General features: G+C 43.8%; 5 protein-coding genes across 7 annotated transcripts; 3 read left to right on the top strand and 2 right to left on the bottom strand.

Moving 5' to 3' along the window:
• Positions 1–2,225: 2,225 nt before the first annotated feature.
• On the bottom strand, positions 2,226–4,710 carry LOC121597411 (toll-like receptor Tollo). Its single transcript, XM_041923146.1, has 2 exons — positions 4,529–4,710; positions 2,226–4,461 (listed from the first exon to the last, which is right to left on the bottom strand). The coding sequence occupies exons 1-2, from the start codon at positions 4,561–4,563 to the stop codon at positions 2,337–2,339; spliced, it is 2,160 nt and encodes a 719-aa protein (XP_041779080.1). The 5' UTR covers positions 4,564–4,710; the 3' UTR covers positions 2,226–2,336.
• Positions 4,711–5,842: 1,132 nt separating this feature from the next.
• Positions 5,843–6,364, bottom strand: LOC121595374. The gene has a single exon (XM_041919290.1). It carries the CDS (start codon positions 6,362–6,364, stop codon positions 5,981–5,983), a length of 384 nt encoding a protein of 127 aa, XP_041775224.1. The 3' UTR covers positions 5,843–5,980.
• A 1,053-nt stretch (positions 6,365–7,417) lies between these two features.
• LOC121595366 lies at positions 7,418–9,067 on the top strand. Its single transcript, XM_041919280.1, has 2 exons — positions 7,418–8,173; positions 8,266–9,067. The coding sequence occupies exons 1-2, from the start codon at positions 7,677–7,679 to the stop codon at positions 9,065–9,067; spliced, it is 1,299 nt and encodes a 432-aa protein (XP_041775214.1). The 5' UTR covers positions 7,418–7,676.
• A 774-nt stretch (positions 9,068–9,841) lies between these two features.
• LOC121595365 (putative gustatory receptor 28b) lies at positions 9,842–14,042 on the top strand. Its single transcript, XM_041919279.1, has 4 exons — positions 9,842–10,004; positions 11,691–11,759; positions 13,722–13,811; positions 13,929–14,042. Exons 1-4 carry the CDS (start codon positions 9,864–9,866, stop codon positions 14,040–14,042), a joined length of 414 nt encoding a protein of 137 aa, XP_041775213.1. The 5' UTR covers positions 9,842–9,863.
• A 2,527-nt stretch (positions 14,043–16,569) lies between these two features.
• Positions 16,570–20,623, top strand: LOC121597772 (facilitated trehalose transporter Tret1-like). Of its 3 annotated transcripts, none has more exons than XM_041923886.1 (8): positions 16,570–16,777; positions 18,235–18,607; positions 19,052–19,244; positions 19,324–19,391; positions 19,562–19,782; positions 19,867–20,067; positions 20,143–20,208; positions 20,280–20,603. In XM_041923886.1, the coding sequence occupies exons 1-8, from the start codon at positions 16,732–16,734 to the stop codon at positions 20,387–20,389; spliced, it is 1,278 nt and encodes a 425-aa protein (XP_041779820.1). In that variant the 5' UTR covers positions 16,570–16,731; the 3' UTR covers positions 20,390–20,603. The 3 variants fall into 3 exon arrangements, with proteins under 3 accessions (XP_041779820.1, XP_041779818.1, XP_041779819.1); XM_041923884.1 differs by having other exon boundaries at positions 19,324–19,465; positions 20,280–20,596; XM_041923885.1 differs by lacking the exon at positions 16,570–16,777 and adding an exon at positions 16,784–16,978 and having other exon boundaries at positions 19,324–19,465; positions 20,280–20,623.
• The last annotated feature ends 2,993 nt before the right edge of the window (positions 20,624–23,616 follow it).

The following is a 23,616-nucleotide window of genomic DNA, read 5'->3' as shown; positions in this document are numbered from 1 at the left end:
CCGACAAGCCGATCTTTACCAGCGCCGGGAACGTTTTCTTTAGATGCTCATAGTTCAGCGACTTTAGCCGATTACCTTCCAGAAAGATCTGCTGAAGCGCTGCAGATGACGTAAGAATGTCAAAGTCAAACCGATCGAGGTTGTTGTAGGATATATCCAACCATTTGAGAGATTGTTGCTGTGCAAAGGTTCCGTGCTGGAGGTTGGAAATGAACGTCCGTTCTAGTCCCAATTGCTGAAGATTGGATAGCTTTGCAAGGCTAGTGATGTTCAATGGACCGATATAATTATTGGATAGATCCAGTTCGTTTAGTGAATGAAATAATTGTATCGCTTCTAGAGATGTTTTTTTTATGAGATGTGAATTATTTGCCAACCTCAATGTTTTTAGTTGCATGTTTGTCACATCACTCACTGTAACATTCGATATTCTATTGTTTTCCGCATAAAGTGTTTGAACCCATGGCGATAGGAGAATTGCCTCCAACGTATTGTTTGTAAGATACAGTTGAATTATTTTAACTTTTTCCACATTCAATTTCGTTAGCTTATTATTGCTCAGAGAGAGTATGAGCAGTGCTGTCGATGACTCTGTAGATTTTTCGTCTCTAAATACCCCTTCTTCAATCACACTGATGTGATTGCTATGCAAAAGAATATTTTTCAATTTATGGTTTGCAATAAAGAGACCTGCTTCAATGACCTGGAGCTCATTAGAGTTGAGATAAATTGTACGTATCGATTGGAGTGGCTCGAATACTCTACTATCTAACGATCGTAGCTTGTTTCCAGACATCCAAAGTATCTGCAGCATCGACAGTGTATTGAACGCCATTCTATCAATTGAGCTGATATTGTTGAACGAAAGATCGAGGTCAAGAAGTGCTGCTGCTCCATAAAAACAATAAGCGTTTAACTCTTGCAGTTCGTTGCTTTTTAAATAAAGATTTTTAAGATGTACTGCTCTGTTCAGACTGTATCGATTGATGCGTTTGATTCCACTCCTAGTGAAGTTAGCCACCACTAAATTAGGAAAAGTATCAAACAACTGTTTGGGCACCTCTTCCAATGATGACATTTTGAATATAAGATCTGCAATGTTATCGTTGTTACTACATGAGAAGCGAGGCATTGCTGATCCTTCGACGACTACATTGGAAAATGACACAACATGGGAATAGTATTCAACATTGCAATGGTATTCATCTGCTACATATTCATTTGTACCAACGATGAACCATCTGTGTGTAAAGTAAATATTACAGCTTATGTGGAAGCAAACTACACCATTCACAACTTTCTACTTACAATAGTATCAAAGGAATCACACATTTCCGTTGCATGATGAAGTACACGATCACAGAGCCACGCTCTAATACTGTTGAAGCAAAACTAAATTTCATCGATTCGGCGTAAGTAATAGACTGCGGCTCTAGACCGGATTGTAAGTGAGAGATAAGCATGCATGATCAATTGTTTCCGTTTTCTTTGCTTTGCTTTCGATTCTAGAAACTGTTTGATGAGGCTACGACAGTTATGTTTATAACTAGTAAATCAAGGTCATTACAATCAATCTTCAATGAAGTTTACTTCGTGACGTTATTGAATAGCAACGTTAATCACTGAACCCGTTAGCATGAATCTTAATACCAGAAGATCAACATCTTTTACACGAAGTTAAACATAAAACAACGCAATTTGATTCTAGTAAGCCTAAACTATGTAATGAGTAGCATTTATCTATTTCACAGTGAAAAAAAAAAAAACAAACGTCTCCAAACGACTTATCTTACAACAAGTCACAATTATGGATTCAAAAACGGCCTTTTAAGAACGTATAGTCTTTAAACGTATAAACGTTTCAATATATAGTCTCTCATACGTAAGTATTCTAAAATGAAATATTATTTTAAAAGAAATGTCATTTTGTAACGCCTGTTCCATGGTTACAAGCAAAGACTCGTGCTTTGTAGCAACCAGCGGATGTTGTGCCGCTACTTTCAAGAAAACACAAAGATTTGTATTGTGCAACTGTCATTGGAGGGTTTTTTGCTGCTCGAATTCCCCTGTAATAGGGTAAAAGGTTGCTGGATTTTTGTATCTATCTATGATTGCTGTCGATCAAGGCTTATCAACCGAAAGCAGTTGTAAAAACAAATAAAAATAAATCAATATACAAATTAAAATAGCGGAACGCATGATGAAATGACCTATAACCATTCTAATAAATGTGTGTGTGTGTTTTTTATTTATTAACGCGACATGGTATCTGAAAATACCATCTATTTAAGGTAAAATCTATTTAAGGTATCTGAAAATAGGCTTCTATATTGTAATTAGATATCATTACTGATTATCGTTGCCATGCTGCTATCTCTGTTAGCATAGCGCCTTCGTTCAACACCGTACGATCGCCGGTTGAATTTAAAAATTCCAATCATGATCAGCCCTATTAGGACACAAAGCATAACCAGCACTGCAATATTCACTCCATTGCCATTTCCACCGCTACCTTCAACTTGTGCTGCACTCTGATGGACTAGTAACCGATCCTGCCCCAACATACCACTCGTGCTCACAATGCTGCTGATCCACTGCTCGACTCGTTTCGCTAGGACTGTGTTCTTATCTATACTTTCCTGCGCCAACTCCAACGCCTTATCCACCTTAAACGTCTGCTCGTATATCTTAAACTCGAGTGTTTTGGCACGCAGCTCCTGCTTGTCCAGCGTCAGATTGTTTGCCGTCTCGATCATACGTCGTAGCTCGTCGTTATCCGCCCCAACGCTTCCGTTCGTACGGTTAGCCATCAATGCAAGCCGTATCTCGAACAGTGACTGTCTCAAGCTGTTCACATCCTTCTGGATGGTGAACTGATTCTTCGTCAGATCGTACACAGCACCATCCAGCTTGTTGGTTTGGTTCGCTACGTCCGCATGGTTCTCACTGAACCGTTTCACATCATCCAGCACACTTTGCAGCAACGTTTGCAGGGCACTATCCTCGGTGGTGCTGTTCAGATGAGGATGCAGCGCCTGCACATGTTGCAGTGTGTTGTTCCAGTTGGCCAGCGGATTCTTGTCGTCGAAACAATAGATACCCTTGACGTTGGTCTGATTCTGTACCGCTTGGGACTTGAACAGTTCGATTGAATGTTCGTTACAATAGCGCACAAGCTGGATCAGATATGTGCAGTTCCAGTTGTTTTCCGACAAGCCGATCTTTACCAGCGCCGGGAACGTTTTCTTTAGATGCTCATAGTTCAGCGACTTTAGCCGATTACCTTCCAGAAAGATCTGCTGAAGCGCTGCAGATGACGTAAGAATGTCAAAGTCAAACCGATCGAGGTTGTTGTAGGATATATCCAACCATTTGAGAGATTGTTGCTGTGCAAAGGTTCCGTGCTGGAGGTTGGAAATGAACGTCCGTTCTAGTCCCAATTGCTGAAGGTTGGCTAGTTTTGCAAGGCTAGTGATGTTCAACGGTCCGATGTGATTATTGGACAGATCCAGGTCGACGAGTGAATGGAATTGCTGTATCGATTCTAGAGATGTGATCGAGTTATTTGCCAACCTTAACGTTTTTAGTTGCATGTTTGTCACATCACTCACTGTAACATTCGATATTATATTGTTTTCCGCGTAAACCGTTCCAATCCACGGCGATAGATGAAGCGACTCTAGCGTATTGTTCGTAAGATATAGCTGGATTATTTTAACTTTTTCCACATTCAATTTCGTTAGCTTATTATTGCTTAAAGAGACAACGGTCAAATTTGAAGATGCTTCTAAATTGTCAATTAAAAATGCTCCTTCTTCGACCATACTGATGTGGTTGTTTTGCAGCAGAAGAAATTGCAGTTTAGTATTTTTAGCAATTATGCCCGACTCAATCACCTGCAGCTCGTTGGAATTGAGATAAATCGTACGCAATGATTTAAGTGGTTCAAATACGTTGTTATCTAACGATCGAAGCTTGTTTCCAGTCAACCGAAGCAATATCAGATTGAATAGTGTGTTGAATGCCAATTTATCAATTGAGCTGATATTGTTGAACGTAAGATTAAGCTCAAGAAGGGCAGTCGCTCCCGAAAAACAATTTGCATTGAGCTGTTCGATTGCATTACTAGACAAATCCAGCTTTTGAAGATTCACTGCCCTGTCCAGACTGTATCGATTGATGAATTTGATTCCACTACGGGTAAAGTTGGCCACCAATAAATTAGAAAATGTGTCGAACAGCTTTTTGGGTACTTCTTCAATTGATGACATCTCAAACTTCACTATCTGTTTCTGTGATGTAGAATCACATGTGAATAGTGGTATTGTTGATTCGTCGATGATTACATTGGAAAATTTTGCTTCAGAATAATAATAGCCTTGTGTGGTACATCGATATTGTATTTTATTGGCACTCGGTGAGGGTGTTGTCGTTGCAGCTGTAGTGCAATACACACAGTATCTGTTTGTAATGGAAATTAAAGAGCTTTTACATACAAAACTACACCTTTTTGGAGCATTATACTTACAACAGAGTCAAATAAAACACACATTTCACTTTCATATTGAAGAACTATTTTACAGGACCACACTCGAACACTGCTGAAACAAAACTGAGTATAAACCATAGCTCCCTTAGAGCTGCTTGTGGTTGTAAGATAAGCATGTTTGATAAATAATTTCCGTTTTCTTTCCTTTCTTTCTGGTTTTTTGCAGAGATGCATGTATAATGTCTCTGAAACTCTCTAACGATGGCTTATGTACGACTTGGAACTAGTTTATCTAAGCTTCAATGTTTGATAGCGTATGAAAACAAAGCAAATGCACCCTTGGCTTAAGATTTATCCTACGATTCTTATTTTTTTGGCATCTATTTATGAAGAAATTATAAAGAGATCACATCACTATCGTATGAAGTCCAAGCAGATATAATGATTCTTTCAGCTGCTTAGCTTAGTATGAAGTTTGATAATTTGTTATTGCCTTTTTCATACAACCCTGAATAAAGTGGGCCTACTTGCTGCAGTAGTATGTGATTATAATATAATCAATTAATCTTCTTCATATGAAATGACATATCTTGTCACAATCTGACAATGGCGAAAGGAGTGCATCAATTATTAAATAGCCACCAATCCAATCCGAAGTCGCATTTTAACATATTTAACACATGATTTCGTACATTGGTTGTAACTCTTGGTTGCAATGCCTCGTCGAAAGGTATTCGCCTGGAGCATCAGTCTACAAAACGCCATTATACCACTCTATATCATCTCCAAAGTGTGCTGCTTAAATGCTTTCACTTATTTACCACTTTGTCATTTTCTCGATACGTATGCTGGATGTAAAAGTGACAAAGATGTTAAAATAGGAACAGCAGATATTCCAGTTAAGCGCCTCAAAGGGACGGACGGCAAACCGTTGGCATTTTCTTTTATTGGTGTGCTGCATGCTTTGGGATGCAGCTTAGCTTATGCTTCGTATCACATCCTGTCCTCGCTGAGCCAGTCGGGTAAGCTGACCGATTCCAACTTGGTGCGTGTGGCGATCGATCTTAAGAATCAGTACATCGGTTGCATACTGGTGTTGGGTATAGTGACGGTATCTCTCGTTCGTCAGCCAGCATTTAGCCGCCTTATTCAGGTGTTGCTGAATGTCGATCGGGCAATACCTGAGATGGTTCGAACTGCAGGACTATTGGCCATCACGAAGGTTAAAGTCAACAATATTGTCTGGTTACGGTAAGTTATTCAACAACTTTTTCCAACATCAATCAGTGTTACATTACCTCTCCTACTAACAGGAACGTACTGCTAATGCTAATCCTGGGTGTCGGTGTGAAGGCCGTGCTGGAGGTATCCAACTGCCTCATGTACATCCGTGACAGTGGTTCCCCATTCTCATCCAACTGCCTGCTGCTTTGCATCATACCTCAAACGCTTTGCGTTATCAGCGAGCTACAGTTTGTGGCATTTGCGCTGCTAATCAGCGAGCGGTTGAAGCTGCTTAACCGCTGGCTGCTCCAACTGCTGCCCCATCTGGTACGTGGCAGTGAGGCGGCATACGAGTCGGTGCGTCATCTTGTCCGCATCCATGGCCAGCTCCTCAAGGCAATCGGGCTGCTTAACTGCTGTTTCGGAGTGCAAAACACGATCCTGCTGCTTTACCAGTTCGTGACACTGGTGGAGCTGGGGTATAACACATGCATGATGTCCGTCCGGTATGCGGAGGCCGAGGTTCAGCAGGGCGACAGTACGGAAGACTTTCTTGAAACCGTGTACTGGGTGGTTTGGTTTTTGGTAGAGATTTTTGTACTGTGCTACTTTAGTCACGATACAGTGGAGGAGGCACGTCGGACAGTTCATCTTCTAAGGATGCCAAACGTTTACGGACCATGCCAACGAATCAACTTTCGCACGGTAACATTAGCTCTCGTGTTTTCCACATTTCTTTTCTATTCGCATTCCAATACACTTTTTTATAGATTTCTCAAGAACAACTAGTGTTTCGGAATGTCAAGACGAGCATCTCCTGTTGTGGACTCCTCACCATCGATCTGACATTATTCCATGCGGTACTGGTTCCATTTCCGCGCCAAACAGCTGCCAGGTCTAATTATGTGTTGCTCTATCTTTCAGATTATTGGTGCTACAACAACGTACCTAATCATTTTGATTCAATTCGATCAATCGTTTAACGGTGATTAAGCCGTTCGATTGTTGTACACTCGGCCATAGCCAAACGTCTGCCACACATAAGTTTGCCAGGAAAAATCATACAAACAACGTTGTTTCGCATTCGACGCGTTTCGGCATTGCCCTTTAATTACCCGATTTAAATGCATATGCTACGGAATTGCCCATGTGGAGGACCGAACGTGGTGATCAGTGAACGGGAAATTTATGCAATCATGATTATAATCATCACGCTCGATGCCAACTCAGCGCCCCTACCCGGACCTTCTCTGACCGTCGGTTATGGTACCATTGCGGGCGCAGCGGGGCGTTCATGAATGTGAATGATCAATAAACGCTCCGGGAAAGCATCATTATGTGACCGAATCGTATCACGATGAGTGTCATTGCTAGCATGGTTAGAGCAAATGGCTCTGAATTGTCGTACAACAAGCGCTTAAGCACCTTTTGTAATGTCAAATTGCATAACTTCAGAGGCATGCAACGGTGTACAATCACCGGGAGAAAACCACCGTTTCAGTAAAAGTAAAAGAGCTAAACTTTACCTTCCCACTACATCTCTACAATCACGGCTCAACGGTGCCAGAACCAATCAAATTAACACTTTCGCATGTATTAATAAAACATCCCACCCGAAGCGTGAACTGCGTTCTAACACACGCTCAATTATGACACACTTTACTTTGAGGTTAATTGCAAGCCATCAAGCAAGAACATTAATCATGTTTGGTTCGCGTTGGAATGGCTTGTACGTCGTACCAATCGCTAAAACCGAGCTTACCCACCCAGTCCAGTAACACAGTGTGCCGTGCTCGATGAAAAGAATTCTCCTCCCGCTTCGAAGTGTTGAACCATTTCCAGTGGAGTGATGTGTTGCAAGGGTGCACTTTCTTGTTTGTACTTGAGGAAATAAAATCTTTTCGCAGTTCCACTCCCACTTCGATCCCACGGCTACGACTGCACTGAAGAAGCTGCTTATCCGATGAATGGAATAAACACCGGAAAGCCGCCAAGTGCCGCCTCTCCTCCGGACTACTCACGACAGCAGTTCCAGCGATGCTTCCGACCACTTCACATCCTATCAAGCACGTTCGCTTTGTGGCCGTTCGGTGGCTGGTCCTCCCGTTTTAACCGTTGCAGCATACTGTACGTGCTGGCAGTCGTGACAGCGTACAGTGCGTTTCATCTTTACATTAACTACACGGACGCATACAGCGTTGGAACGGGCGAGGATGGTGGCAAACCCGGGCCCGATTCAACGCCAACGGTCGACAGGCAGCAACAGGTCGAGGCGAACTTTGTATCGATAGTCATCGATGTCTACAACCGGTACTCGGGCTTGATACTGTTTTGGTTACTGCATGCGGTCGCCCTCGCCAACCACCGTTCGCTGACGGCCATTGTGTTGGGCGTGCTGCTGCTTGACGAACAAATTGCCGACCGACTGTCGGTGGTACCGAACCACGGCCAGTGGTGCAGGTGAGTGGTGTTGTTCCAATTTTACAATCAATCAACATTCGTGTTGCGTCCGTGTGTGTGAATTCAATCACGCTTCCCCGAAAATTCGCCAGATTTATCTGCCTGCACATGACATTCGTATTTCTCTGCATCGGGTTTGCCGAATGGTACAACTGCATCATGTACATGAGCGACTTCATCCCTGCGTCCGAGTACTGCATCTTCGAGTGCTTCATCACGATGCTCACCAGCTCGACGGTGGAGCTGCAGTACGTGGCTTTTGTGCAGTTGATTAAAAACCGTCTCCAGCTGATCAACGATCTGCTCGTCGAGCTGACCGCTTACGGCACCAACGAAGAGCAGGCCCATTACGAGCGCTTTCGACGTGACGCGAAGCCTCCGGATAGGAGCGAACCCATCTCCACCACGCTGGAGCTGTTGAGTGAAATCAGTTCAGCCACCGACAAGCCGCATCATCAATCGCGAACCGGCCCAATCGAACGCGCGGCCAATGCAAACTCGACCGCGCCGCCTGAACCATCCATCCCTCGGGGTGGTGGGCGATGGCATAAAATCAAGCGGCAGCAGCATAAAATAATTACGGTCAACCAGGCTGCTCCATCGGTGGTGATGCCGTCCCGAACGCAAAAAACACCACTACCGGACCAATTTCCGCTGCTCGTTGCCAACCTGCTCCGAGCGGCGGACCACTTGCAGCCAACAGCGTGCGAGCGCCACATCAGAGCGAAAATAATTAATGACATAAAAAATTTATACACACATTTGCATTTATTATCGCTGAATATTAATAAAGCGTACGGGGCGCAGTTGATTTTCATCCTGATGACGCTGTTCGTAACGCTCACGACGCTGCTCTACTACTGCACGATGAAACTTTTTCGGCAAGTATTGTAGTGTGTTTCTTTTATTTTCTTTTGCCCTTCTTTTCTCTTCAGCCGTTTCGTTTGCATTCGCACTTTCTGCTGCAGTTGCATTCACACTGCACTGTTGCTCATTAAACCGTGCATAATGGTTCGACGATTAAAACTTCAACTTTAGCCAACGCGCTTGGTGAGAGAGAGAGAATGGGAATGGGAACCCTTTACAGTCCATTTCTTTTACTGTGGTGTGGAGGCAGGATAGGTTTATGTGATGTTTAATGCCCACTCACACTTCAAGAGATGAAAGCGGTACAATTTATTTTTGTACTTTTGCTATTGCTTTATTAATTACATATTTTTTATGGAGGTGGGGGGGATGTAGTGAGTGAAATAAATGAAGAGTTGCCACATTAGAGATAAAGGAAAAAATATGAAACTTTGGTAGTTTTATTCTCCTTGATTGTAACAATTATATAATATTAAGTGCAACAGTGAATAGGGTATTAACTACTCTTGACATGTTTCTCACTCTCGAACTCATGAAATAGCTACTGAATTTCATAACTGCCTATCTCCGAATCAACGTCCGTGCGTCGACGTGGAATCTTTCCAAAAATACATAACTTATTCGCACATACTCTCAAATCACCCGCGTTCATACCAAGCGATTTATTTTATGCTTTATTTACATTTCCAAACGTGTGTATGTGTGATTACCCGTTACTGCGAAAGGCTCGATGGCGTTGCAATTCCCAACCATCTGACCATGGCACACCTACTCTCTAACGCTGTCCATTTGTTTCCCTTTTTTCGCATTCCATCCCACCAGTATGCTGTGGTTGGGTCAGTGGGCAACATCGGCCGAGCTGCTGCCAACCTTCTGGGAGGTCTTGAGTACGCTCTCGTGGGCATTCATATCGACGTTTCGCATTCTGCGCATCTGCAACGTGTGTAATTCGGCAAAAAACGAGGTAATTGAGGAAAAACATTCCACGCAGAAGGGATCCCTGGTCCGTTGCTGGTATGATTTTGTGTCGTATTTTTTCCAGTTTCTGCATACGTGTATGTGTGTCTGCCTAATCCTTTCCCTTTTTTGCGATACCCCTACTCACCTATCAGACCATGTTGAGATGGATGGATATGGTAGAGCACGGCAAACGGCATGATGCATTTTCCATCCACCCTTCAATGGACACACACACATATGCTGGGCTTTATGCACATCCTATGAAGAGGATGCACTCAGCTGCAGCTACGGTATTTTTTTCTCTTCCATCGAATGCACAGCAATCACAGCACTTGGTTCACAGCAGAAGCACTCATCTCGCAGTCACAACAACCACGCCACAGTGTTCGACACAGCACAGACAAACGTTGTTTCGATCTATGCAAAGATATGCTAATTAAGTGACACCCCGGTTTTGGAAAATAGTTGCACACTCGGTTACGGATGCACAATTGCAAGCCATTTCTCCTGCTTCCGGTTGCTTCATCGCCCTAACAACAAATCCCTTGCCACACTGGAAGTCTATTTGATTTGTAAAACAGAATGCCCAGAGCACAGTTTCACTCTACATATTCTGTGGACCAGTAGCAACAAAGCAGGTGGCTTAGCATATCGGTACAAATGGTCACACCAAACTTAGAAGAAGAAAAAACAAGGAGGTGAAAGCATTCTGCACATTCGCTGTCCTGCAGAAATGTAGCAAAAGCTTGCTAGTGACATTGAATTTCAATCAAGTTGGTATACACATTGTCCACGAATTTCGGTATCTCTACACGAGTAATCCTTACGGAAAATTCATCAAACTTAATAATTATTATTCCATACCATAAATTCTACAGCGCAAACATACAACATGCCCATTATAGGGTAAACAGCATTTCCCCTTTTGTTTCCCTCGCGATCTTGATGCAAAAATTGACACGAAATGCATTATGCGCGCCTGCAAAAACATGGCGCGCGCGTGGCAGATAATGATCGTTACGATTTATTCGTACCAGTCCGCTCTCCCAAAAATAGTAATAAAAATGGCGACGCCGACAACGATGATGATTATTATTATTATGAATAATTGTATGTGTATAATAAATCAGCGTGCAGATTGTTTGCCCATTGCACCACCCAAAAGTGATTGCAATTTCGTTTGCATTTCAATGACAAATTAAGTAGCGCTTTCCTTCCCTTTCGCCTGTTCTTATCACTCTGTTTGATGCACACATTCTCTTTCTCTCTCTCTCTCTCTGTTTCTATCTCTTTTTAAGCCCAAAAAAAGCACTACAACACTGTCTCCTTAATAAACGCTTTAAGTTTTGCTTTGTTTCTGGTGTACGTTTAACGTTTTTTTTTTTTTCATTATAGATCAGACACACAGAGACTCCCAAAAATATTGTTTCTGGCGTTTTCCTCTCTTGCCTTTGTTGCTTGCTTGTGCCCATACACCTACCGATGCCGTTAAATGATTGCACTTTCGGTACGGCAATGAAATTGCGGCACATAAAATCCTGCTTTTCATTTTTCCACCCTATTCAATCCGTTTGATCACTGGGGTGCGCGCCCAGGGTTCTTGTTTTATTGTCGTACGTTTCATTATCGTTCACCAACGGTCTCTCTCTCTCTCTATTTCTCTCTACAATGCTCCAACGGCACATGGCAGGCCCAAAAAATAGGCAGCCTCATACATGGACTGGGCTGGAAAACAAATTGCCCCGACACGAAATCGATGGTAAGCTTTGTTCAGTGGAACGAGAATTGAAGAGGGGGGGGGGGGAGTAGAGTAGAGAATGCGTGAGTTCAAATGTGCGTTTTGGGTTGGGAGGTAAGGCCCCTGTTTTTATTTGAGCGTTATTCCGTTTTGTTAATGGCGCATTGCACTCCCCTTCAAGCGATGGATTTTTTGTGAGTTTTGCCCTTCACCCTTCCTCTTTCTCCCATTTCCCGTTCACCCACTGCAGGATGCAATTGTCACTCAGGAGGAAAAGTTATGTTTTTAATATGCCATACCATACTGACCCGGATCTGACAGACCCTCTGCTCCCTTTCCCTCGTGTGCAGTGCGCGTTTGCATATTTTGTGGTTTTCCCACCCATAACACACACGTACACACATTCGATTCAACTGCTCTATAGAATCTCTGGTGTGCGTGGTTCTGGTTGTCCGGAACGCACAACCGCACCGCGTGATCGCGTGCTGGTGGTTGAACGCAAAACTATAACACTCCAGCAGCAGCAGCAGCAGCAGCAGAAGCACCGGCAGCATCACCAGCAATTTGCATTAGAATGTTCAACCACCCCGAATGTGTTATGAATTATGTAACGCCCCATTGTTGCAACTTTCCGGTAAATTGATTCGATATCCGTCTTTTTGTGTACAAGCAGGTATGTGTGTGTGGGTGTGTATGTGTGTTTTTAGGCCGAAACTCTTCTCACATAACATAACCGCTCTGGACCACCCGAATAGCCGAATTGTTTCACACGAGATGGCGATGATTTGTGGTCAATATTGGGACTGCCTGCTAGGTCCGGTTTTAGTAGACCCGCTCGACGCAACACACCGGATGTGAAGCAGAACCATTGGCAGCAGCAGCAGCTACGTTTACGCTGTCCGCCTCGCTTGCTAATGAATGGTCATAATTTCCACCCTCCTCCGGATATTTCTATTTGAACGCAATCGCTTATTTCTTAGCACGATGGGTGTTCTACCATTCGGACATCGTTTATGTGTTATTTTTTCGTACTTGCTTTCAGGTCCTTCGGGCACAATGAATGTAGGCACTTACCGAACTGTTGGTCAATTATATGCAGCAGTTTTGTTAATGGCTTATTTTGGAGCATGTTTTTGAGGTACACCCGTATAGGGCGAGCATCCAACCGACCATTTTGTTTGTGTTTCAAAATTTGCATAATTGTGATACCGAATGAGGCTTCAATTATGTTTCAAACTTTTGGAGTGTATGGATGTGTGTATATGTGTGTGTTGGAAGAATATTATCAAAATTAGAACTACATGAAGTTCGAAGTCTAAATCGTCCAGTTTTAGTTTATAACAATCGTTTGGAGAATAGTCCAATCCTTTTGAGGTTAAATTCCTGTACATGAAGCTTCTTGTCTTATCGACGACCATATAGCACCATGTCAGAGAAACTATTTATGAGCAGGACCAACTATTTGAAACTGATAACCACTGTAAAGTGGTTATTAATTAAAATAACATTCGAATCGAATTGAATTAATTATCAAATAACAGACTGTATCTATTTCCTGAATAAAGAACTGAAAAGACTTTGAAAGGATTGAAAATGCCGTATTATGAGGAGGAAATAGTATTAATTATCCATACTGTGTGATTCATGGAAACAATTGATTTAATCCTCATGTAATGCAAATTATCATGAACCACTCACTGTTCTCACAAACCAACTTGTCTACCTTCCCAAAACATCGCTGGCGTAGGTTTTTTTTTAAACACGTATCGTCGTATTACCTGCCGCATGTTTTCCCCATAGCCTTCCTTCACACCATAATCGGATCGGAATCGACTAAATGGGGCGCGCTAGCAAAACATCATAATTTATAAACGCTCACACTAAAACTAATTACAAACTACAAACACACGTACACAACTAATGCATCTCCTATCCTCCTTCACGATACACGTGCTGCCGTGGCCGTGGATGTGTATACAACAGGTGCGTCTGCTTTCGCTGCAGCTACATCAGCAGCGGATCGAATTCACCGCCAGTGGTCTGTTCACCATCGATCATGGGCTAATGTTTAATGTGAGTATTAGATGCTATCCTCCAGGCTTGCCCAGTCCTTGCCACAACCACCGGGTGTGTGGGGTAAAATATTTACCATCGGTAATTGTTTCTATTTGCTACACGCCGTTGCGCCAGATCGTCGGGTCGCTTGCAACGTACCTTCTGATATTGATACAATTCGATATCGCACAAAACGGCGCCAAATGGAAGACGGAACTGCCCACCAGGGGAATGGCTCCACTGGTCTGAAAACGGCCACCCCTCGTCATTGTTTCGGAGCAATCCGAACATTGGAGATGTTACGAAGCTCCCCAAACAGCACCTCCCTATCCCTATCACCACCTGTCATTGTGATAAACGACACCAAGGATCAAAGCACCAGTCGCATCGGAATTCATAATCCATACCAAACCTCCGGCCACGGGATCTTTGCATTGTATGTGTACTTGTACCGAACCGTGTACCGTACAAACTATTTGTTGTCCATCTAGAAATACCAGCGCAACAACGGCGTTTGCCTTTGCTCGCAGCGGCAAATACTCCAACGGCCGGATAAGATGCGATTTTATCCAGCCCGAATGCGCACTACAGCACACGCACCCGCACACAGGCAAACCAATGCACATTGTGGCAGATTTAATCTCGATGATAAACGTTTGACCCGTGGTACGTTCGTCTTTCTCCTCGTTTCCCGCACTGTGCAACCAACTGCTCTTTGGTGATATTCTATTGATATTCTCTTCTCTCTGAAGCATTCCCGGTAACCGCCAAGCAAACGCCAGGGCCAGGGCCCTCAGAGGGAGCTTCGTGGGGTGTTTGTGTAAACTGGCGCACCATTGGAAGGAGATGCCCGATGTTTCAAGCGACACCAATTTACGAGGAATGTTTTGCAAACGCTTTGTGCTGTCAACGGTATCACGTTTTATGATCGTACGATTTAGGACGTGTCAAAGGTGGAACGGGAAAGTAGCTAACTCTTTCTAATAGTTTGCTATTGTTTCTTTTATTGCACAGCTGTTTGCAAATGGTAAAAAATATAAACGCTTTTTGCTTAAAACTTCATGTGAATTGATCGTAATATGATGGCAAAATATATTAAATTTGCTAACACCAGTCTCCTGTCGTTGTTTGCTTTATGATCCCCCACTTTAACTCCCTTCATCCCAGCTAATCACATCTTTACATACTAGAATGGCCCATCCTACCTTTTCCGACGTGAGTTAATTTAGTTGCCCTTTTGCTGCCACTCGATCGAACACACGCAAAAACACACACAGTACACGCCCGGGTACTCTTCGCGCTCATAAATCATCGTGTGAATAACACACACTTCCGCGACGATAAGAGCCTACCGCCCCCCGAGTTGACCTGTGCACAGTCCAGTATGCCCGGTTGCCATTGCCAAGTGGCGATCCGGATCACGACCCCGGGAGGCCCTCCCGGAAGTTGTCTCCGTAAGCCTCATCCACCCCCTCGTAACTCCTTGCGCAAGACAAGAACATCGAAAAAGCATCATAAAAATTAGCCCTAACGTGCGCTTTCTCGGTAGACTAATTAATTATGTTTTATTGTTATTGCTGATAGAAAACGGACTGCCCGGCTCCGGAGTGCACGCGCGTACTCTTGTCTTTCACACCCCGTTGATTGGATCCCATGTTCGTGAGGCCGGTGCTTCGGAAACTGTGTCCGAGATTTGACCACATCTGTAAAGGATCCATTGCCGCGGTAATTAAGTATTTGGCAGTAAACTATCTTCGTAGATTATGGTTTGGTGGCTGATCGTATGCACAATGATGGTTTTGTTTTAACTAGATCAGTAAATTTACTATTTTGGAATGGTATTTCCGAATGATGTTTGCTTTTCGGAGCGTTGACGTCCTACCAGTTAGCAGAACAACTATTCCACATTGCATGAGATATGGTGCGTTTTTTAAATACTTTTAAACTTATTGTTATTGATGCAAGAAGTGTAATTATAATTGTTTATGGTGTATCACTATCAACACATCAACAGCAAAAACACAGCAAATTCGACCGATTTTAATCACAAAAAATACAAAACAGGCGATAGCGGAGCTGTTCAAATATACGCGCTTTAGCTATCAGACGCTAGATGGCGGCATATGCTACGGCGAAGTCACTGCCACAGGGTAGCTCGCTGCTTTTAGTTTATTTGGAATTTATTTTTGTTCGCCGTTTCATAAAAAGTGGCCCATTTTAATATAGTAAATTACAACTGACAAATTTTACCATCAACTTAAGTGTTTATTACTAATACTAATTCATCCGAAGACAATCCACAGAAACAATCAAACAACAATCAAAAGTTCTTTGAGTGAAATTCAGATTTCCAAAACGTTCATCAATAATGTACAGCAACTAAGCGGCTTTGCGCACGTCAACATACTATCCCAATTTTCCTTTCCTGTTGGTGAAGTATCACGCATAAACTTCCTTAAACAGAACATCCCGATGCGTTTACCGGATTCAAAATCCAGCACACTTCTCCCTCATCACTGCCACAAAGAGACACGATCACACAACCCCGCATAGAACAACAAATGATGAACACACACTTGCCGAAATCGTTAGGCACCCCAAACCCCCGCTAAAGGCACAAAGGCCTGACGGATGGCTGATGCTGTCCGGTCGTTGCCGGACGGTGCATAAATCAAAACCCAAAGACAGTGTAAACTGGCCACACGGGCCGCGCGTAAGCAGAGTGAACAACTCGGGCCCTGCGGCCAGCTGTTTATCAGAGTAAACACCGCCACAGATAGACTGCCAGTGCTCGGCAAGACGGACTGGCAGCCTAACTCCAAAGCTTCATCGACGACGCGCGTGTAGTAGCCCGCGAGCGCACAAGGGAGACAGAGCAGAACAGTGAGACCAACCAGGGCAGGTTCATTACCTCCGCGTGACAAACTACCGCACCACGATGAGCCGTGTGGGTGTGCTGCGGCAGTATATGGCCACCGTTTTAGGTTCGTTAGTGTGCCTGGTGTGACAGGAACAATTTGTGATTTAATGGGCTGTGTAATACTCATGTTTCGGGACAAGGGTATGAATTGAAATCGGCACATTTTCGGAAGCTGCTGGAGCTGCTGATGGTGTCTGCGTGCATGTTTAGTGAGCAGTAAATTTCCCACCTTTCACATGCATGTGCAAAGCGCAATCAATTTGTTGTAAGAAATTATTCCTTTCTGCCATACTTAATTGAAATTGCTTTTTTTCCGTCTAAATCTAATAAAAAAGGCAACATAACCGAAAGCTTACTTCACTCCACTTCTTCTTCTTCTTTGGCTCAACAACCGATGCCGGTCAAGGCCTGCCAACCCACTTGTGGGGTTGGCTTTCAGTGATTTATTGATTTCCCCCCATAGTCAGTCCTACGTATGGCGGCACGGTCTATTTGGGGCTTGAACCCATGACTGGCATGTTGTTAAGTCGTACGAGTTGACGACTGTACCATGAGACCGGCTAACTTCACTCCACACACTCTGATTTTGAGTGTTTTGCGCAACGTCAAAAGATTCCATTAAAGATATGCTTTTGACAAACGGCAGTTCTGGTTTCGGATGTTTCGATCCTTCTCTTTGTTCTTTACCTAGTTTAAGTGAGCTTTAAAAAAACGCAAACACATTCGCTCGGGCCTCGAGCTGTTGGAAAGAAGGTATAAATAAACCAATTTGCTTCCCGCAAGGCAAGGCGAGCTTTTTGGCGGCCATCCCTAAAAAACCCTCGCTCGAAACGTCTAAAACCGTCACAACTACTTCCAAAAAGCATCGCCAGCGAGGGAAAATCGCACCGATTTGGAGTGTTCACGAGCTCACGAAAACCGGTTTTTAGCCTACTTTAGCTCCGTTTAATATCGATGATGAAGATCTCGAAAGCGAACCCGGAAAAAAACTTGCATAAAACACACAAACAGTACCAAGCTGTGTTGCAAGCTGTCTCTAGTTTGTGCCATGCACATGGATCCAACTAAACACACACACACACACACACACACACACACACACACACACACACACACACACACACACACACACACACACACACACACCGCAAGCAGGCCTAATCATGCACTGTTGGTCTTGTGTGCATGATGTAGAGTTCCAAAGTTGAAGCTTACAGTTGATTGAAGCAGTTTGACTTTCGACCCGAGATTCAAACTGATTTGCATTTTAATTATTTAGTGCTGCCACACGTCCGGAAGTACGTTTTTGTGCGCCCAACCAACAATAAGACAACTTTTCCAGCAAAATTGTTTACCAAAATGATGCCATTGCCAGACGACGGTCGCCTCAGCCCACTGTAATTTAAAGCCCGTGATTCGTGAAATCAACTGTGTCCAGCAGTTATTTACTCATCACACAAAGTGCGTCCGTAGACTTATCGTGCCGCTGGTTCTACCTTAATTTCTTTACTTCCTGGTCAGTGAATCTACTCGGTGTTAGCTATGGCATGATCAGTGGCTGGTCTTCGTCTGCTCTGCCCACGCTGCAGACATCCGCCGGTGATGAGAGGCTGCTGGAGTCGGGAGCCATTACGCTGCAGCAAGCGTCCTGGATCGGTGGCGCCCTCTGTCTGGGTGGGATTGTCGGTACACTCGTCGGTGGTGCGATTGTGGACCGGCTCGGACGCAAGTGGACGGCTTGGATAGCGGGGCTGCCGTTGGTCGTGTGCTGGGTGCTGGTCATCGTGGCCAATCATCCCGTCTACCTGATGGGAGCTCGCTTTCTCGGTGGGCTGGCGGGTGGTATTGAGTTTGTCGTAACCCCACTCTACGTGTCCGAAATAGCCTGCACAAGGTAAGGATAAATGCAAATACGTTCGTTACAACCGATAACATTTAAATACAGGCGGTCTCCGAGATACACAGGTAATGGGGACCGAAAACGACCGCAAAATATCGCGAATCTCGAATTTTCGCGTAAGTCGTATCTCGTAACTGCCAGCCAAAACATCACTAATCTTAGTGTAAGTTTGCAAGGAGGTGGTTTTAGCCACCAAATTAATTATGTGATATGATTCTGACTGAATTTAACAGCTTTAAACCTTTTGAAATGGTTTTTAGCATTCGATCAAAAGGAAAATTATTTAGCATTTTACAATTGATAAGTGGAATCAATTCAATTTGCTCAAAGAACTGTTAAATTTAGAAATCCGCGTATCTCCGAATCTACGTTTAAGAGGTACTGTGTATCTCGGGGACCGCCTGTATTGTTTTTTTCTCTCTCTTTTCTTTCCAACAGTCACCGAGGTACGCTGTCCTCGTTGCTCATCCTGTCGTGTTGTTTGGGCGTGGAGTTTGCATATCTTGCCGGTGCCCTGCTGCATTATTACACCATCCCGTGGGTCTCCGTCAGCGTTCCAGTGTTTTTTCTCGCAACCTTCTGTTTCCTGCCCGAAACTCCGTCCCATTTAGCCAAGGTGCAAAAGCTTGCGGTAAGCTTATCAACTCTCCTCCGCTTTGCTCTAGAAGATTTCCTTAATCGAGTTTTTTTGTAACGCCCCATCGTTTCAGGCTGCCGAACGCTCATTGCGCTTCTTCCGTGGCATCCGGTCGGAAAAGGACACTATTGGGGAGGATGAGTACGTCCGTGAGCTTCAGCTGCTACAGAGCGTACACGCCAAGGACGCAACCGTGCTATCGTGGAGCGATTTCAGTTAAAATTCCCAATATCCTTTTCTGTGCCTTTTTTCACCAAAACGGATATTAAAACGGGCGGGGTTTTCTTTTCCTTTTTGCATTCATTTTCTAGCAAGCCGCCATGCACAGTTTGGTTTGCTAATCTGCCTGACACTGATGGCGCTGAATCAGTTCTGCGGTTGCTTCTACATGATGAACTATGCCCAGTCGGTATTTGCCGAGTCCGGCTCAGTGCTGAATCTATCGCCCAGCCTGTCGGTCATTGTGGTCGGGTTGATTCAACTCATCGGGTGCTACGTCTGCACGCTGCTAGTGGACCGTATAGGTCGAAAGGTATGTGCTCTTCCAACACGGAACTCCCAGCACCAAGCTCTCTTATTTTTCTTTCATTCTGTGAAACCCCAAAAACTGGGCCAGATCCTGCTACTCATCTCGTCCATTGGGTTGACACTCGGACAGAGTGTCTTTGCGTCGTACTGCTACGGTCAGGAGCTTGGGTACGATCTAACATCGTTCAGCTGGCTGCCTTTGGTTTGCTTCTCCGTAATCGTTTTCATTGGCACAGTAGGCGTCGGAACGATGCCGTTCGTTGTGCTGGCGGAAATCATGCCACAAAAGGTATGATCTATGAACGACTGTTCCATTCTCTTGCTTGCTTTGCGGTTTTCAAAACAACCTTTGATTACTTTACAGATCAAAGGATTCGCAACCACCTTATGCATGGTGACGAACTGGACGTTTGCATTTATTGCGCTGAAGGTAATAAAAGGATTTTGATATTTCTTGGTAGAATTAGTTTTCAACATCAATTTTTCCGCTTTTTCTTGCAGTACTTTTCCACACTCAGTATTGTTTTTGGCATGTATGGGTTGTTGCTATTCTTTGCAATCTGTTCCCTCCTGGGCATGTTGTTTGTGTTGTTGGTAATGCCGGAAACTAAGGGTAAAACCTTCCATGAAATACAACGCATTATGGAGAAGTAAATGACAGAAAATAAACATTTACGTGAAATCACTTACTGAAAAATACAAATCTACTGTAAAAAAAACTATCCTCTGACAGACAATAACCACCCATAAAAAGCTTAATTTTATGTCCCACAGTACACAAGGTCAAATGGCGGTTGCCTTCGGTTCATTACCATTTAATGGGATTCACCAACCTTCCGCCTGGAGGCAACGACAAAAGTATTCCATGTCTACAAAGCAGATACTGCTTACAACAATTAATTGTGCGGTAATTAGTACTTAATTTCGTTAAAGCCCATAATCGTTTACGAGAACGTGAGATGAATGTACAATTCCTATTCCAACAAACACATCCCTAAAACCGTATCTATTTGCAACGGATATTGTAATACAATGCTCATTTCTTTTGCCTCGTGGCCACGTAACAGGAAAGTACCTAAAAGCCCGTTATTGATGTGTCTGTTACAATGTTGCGCTCCAGAATATCTTCAAACCTATTACATTTCACTAATATTGCCTCTTATCTACTCTTACGGTTAGTATTTTATTAAATCCTAACGTCATGCTAAGTTACAATCTACTTGTAACGCTTTGTTTTCTTTGCGATCGATCCTTAAATATTCAACAATGTTAGCAACAAGCTGTACTGTTTCTCTTCGTTAAGTCCTTTCCATAGACATCCAGCACGCGCAATGCTTGCATCTCGAAATTGTCTAGCGAAGTCACGGCAGGGCGCTAGGACAACAGTTGATCGTGATAAATACGTGACACGATTCTCAATGTACCGTTCATTTTCACATTGACATAATTTTGCACCCAAACCAAACACCGCCCTCGGAGATGAAGGACCATCCGCCTCCATCAGTTACCGTTTGACAAGAAGGCCTCCTATCTTAGGGCGCGATTTCAAAAGCGAACATCTTCAAATACGCGTTTACTTCTGTCTTGCGCAACGTCATGGAGCTTTCGCTGCTGTCTACAACACTTTTTCCGTAACCATCTTTTTTTGGATCAAAAACAAAACAAAAACATTACAAATGAGATGAGAAATGGTGTGGGCCCATGCTTTTTTCCACACCATTCAGTCCCGTAATTGTGTGCGGCAGTAAGTGTTGGCATGAGGCATGAGCATGAGGATGTAGAAGAACGACCGTACCACTGCAGTACATCGAAACGAGGCCAAACCGGCGATGACCGGGCGATATTGACGACCGGAGCCATACCACAAGCAGGTCACTCTTGCAAAAAAAGGTAAAATAATATTGGACTCTAACAGAGGAGAAAATGCAGTTCAAAAGAATGCTGGTGCTTTTTCTTTTTCGACCTTCCCCGTGCAACGGTTCAAATGAGCGGTTCAAACGTGTGAGGGCACTCGACGGTCAGATGGGGTGTTGAAATGCGCATGCCTTAGAAGTAACTCAGTATTATTTGCTTCGTTTCAAATTGGGTTCGGTGAGAAAGAATTTTGAAACACTTTTGTTATTAATAATTCAACAAATTACATATGTTATGAACAATCGTTCCACTTTATGAAGTACCACATATTCGATAGTAAAATGATAAACTAACACAAAAATATACTATGCATTTCTAACGCACTCACAGTTAGAACACTCCCTTAGTGTTGTTTTTTTTGCATGAGAACACTCATTCTGCTCATTCGACGTGCGCTCACGAACTGTCAAATTGTGAAAGAAAGTCGTTTACCAGTTGTCGGCTGCTGGCAACAAAAACAATCTCTGCACAATGCAAACGTAAACATTGGTCTCGCCGTCTACAAGTGAAAGTACCGATAGTTCTTATCCATCCTTCGGGTAATAGTTGCACCGTAGATGAAAGAGTGATGTGATAGCACTAGCGGCACTAGCAAACGGTTACGGAATGTGCGTACGATCTGGGCTGCAATGCTGCAATTAGTGCTGTCTAGTCAAATGGACTACGGTTTTTGTTGCTGTATTGGTGACTGTGTGTGCGCGTGTCGCAGTTGAAGCGAGTGAGACGGCAAGATGTAATTTAGATCAACGTACATTGAAGGTAAGTGGATAGGAGGGAAGGTATCGATTCAGTGTCCCAGTTTTGGCAGACTGCCAGCAGTGCGTCCAGACGTTAGAAATAACTGAAACGGAAAAGACAAAGACAAAAGGCGCAGCGGATAAATTTGCCTGTTGCAATTCGATACATTTTCCAATGTATTCTTCTCGCCACATACTATGACTCTATACGATCTTATCATCAAATTGATTGCTATTACAGTGTCGTTATTTTTTCCGCTTCTAATATCATATTAGTTGCCACCATATGCGTGTAAACGGTATCAAAAGGGAACAGAGTTTGCAAAATTTTATTGATGATTATTAGTGCGGCTGCGGCTGTCTGTCGAGTCGGATACGATTGGCAATTGGTTGGGGTTGAGTTAAAATGTTGCACCACGGCACCATCCCCTCAACCCTCCTACTTCCCGCCCTCCCCCTCCCCACTCGGTTCTTCCAGGCGACCAAATGGTTCTTTTATTGAAGCCCCGATTCGCTGACATTAGGTCGCCGGACTACCCCTTTATCTTCCTCCCCAGCGAGAGACGATCGTCCTACCCGGAACTCACCACCGGACGCCGCCAGTCTGCTGCAACAAACGTCTACTGCAAGTGCATTCTATTTTAGATTGTTACCGCTAACCGATGTTCAGACGGCGTACCAAATCAGCCAAATAGAAACCGCACCCTACCAAACCCAGAGCAGAGGGGAGAGCGAGATGTTAAGGTTGATGCCCATATGGCAGTTGCGAAGCAAACATTTTTATGTTATATGGGAAATACGTGATTTCAGCTGCGCGAACGCGCTTGCAACCGATGCATTCGACAGCATGTGGTGTATGTGTTTGTGAGTTGATGTGTACATCATCGATCATTAGATTGATCGGAATGGAACGCCCACCGCCCCATATTGAATGCGGTCGTTGAAAATTAGCATGGGAGGAAACTGGGTGTTTCGGTTTCGGCGCACACAATATTGCGATTCGGTTTCTATTTTCTAACGATATTCTAATTGTCCGTTGATTGAATTGATAAGCCACACAAATGTTGCCTCCAGACGAGCCGTAACAGCCGTGTGTTAACGTCCGAACGAGCAAACATGTATGAAATGCGCCAAAAAAGGGCATCAATTGATTAGGTTGTGGAAGTTATGTTTCCGATGAATTATGT

This window comes from Anopheles merus, chromosome 3R (assembly GCF_017562075.2).
Source record: "Anopheles merus strain MAF chromosome 3R, AmerM5.1, whole genome shotgun sequence".
In the NCBI taxonomy this organism is placed as follows: domain Eukaryota; kingdom Metazoa; phylum Arthropoda; class Insecta; order Diptera; family Culicidae; genus Anopheles; species Anopheles merus.
This window is presented reverse-complemented; position numbering and strand designations above follow the sequence as displayed.

Coding starts and splice junctions, on each gene's coding strand:
- LOC121597411 (XM_041923146.1), bottom strand. CDS start 4,563: ATGAAAGTGAAATGTGTGTTTTATTTGACTCTGTT. Junction 4,462..4,528: donor GTGTTTTATTTGACTCTGTT/GTAAGTATAATG, acceptor CATTACAAACAG/ATACTGTGTGTATTGCACTA.
- LOC121595374 (XM_041919290.1), bottom strand. CDS start 6,364: ATGAACTGTCCGACGTGCCTCCTCCACTGTATCGTGACTAAAGTAGCA.
- LOC121595366 (XM_041919280.1), top strand. CDS start 7,677: ATGAATGGAATAAACACCGGAAAGCCGCCAAGTGCCGCCTCTCCTCCG. Junction 8,174..8,265: donor AACCACGGCCAGTGGTGCAG/GTGAGTGGTGTT, acceptor AAAATTCGCCAG/ATTTATCTGCCTGCACATGA.
- LOC121595365 (XM_041919279.1), top strand. CDS start 9,864: ATGCTGTGGTTGGGTCAGTGGGCAACATCGGCCGAGCTGCTGCCAACC. Junction 10,005..11,690: donor GTAATTCGGCAAAAAACGAG/GTAATTGAGGAA, acceptor GGCACATGGCAG/GCCCAAAAAATAGGCAGCCT. Junction 11,760..13,721: donor GCCCCGACACGAAATCGATG/GTAAGCTTTGTT, acceptor TGTATACAACAG/GTGCGTCTGCTTTCGCTGCA.
- LOC121597772 (XM_041923884.1), top strand. CDS start 16,732: ATGAGCCGTGTGGGTGTGCTGCGGCAGTATATGGCCACCGTTTTAG. Junction 19,245..19,323: donor CCAAGGTGCAAAAGCTTGCG/GTAAGCTTATCA, acceptor CCATCGTTTCAG/GCTGCCGAACGCTCATTGCG. Junction 20,209..20,279: donor TTGCATTTATTGCGCTGAAG/GTAATAAAAGGA, acceptor TTTTTCTTGCAG/TACTTTTCCACACTCAGTAT.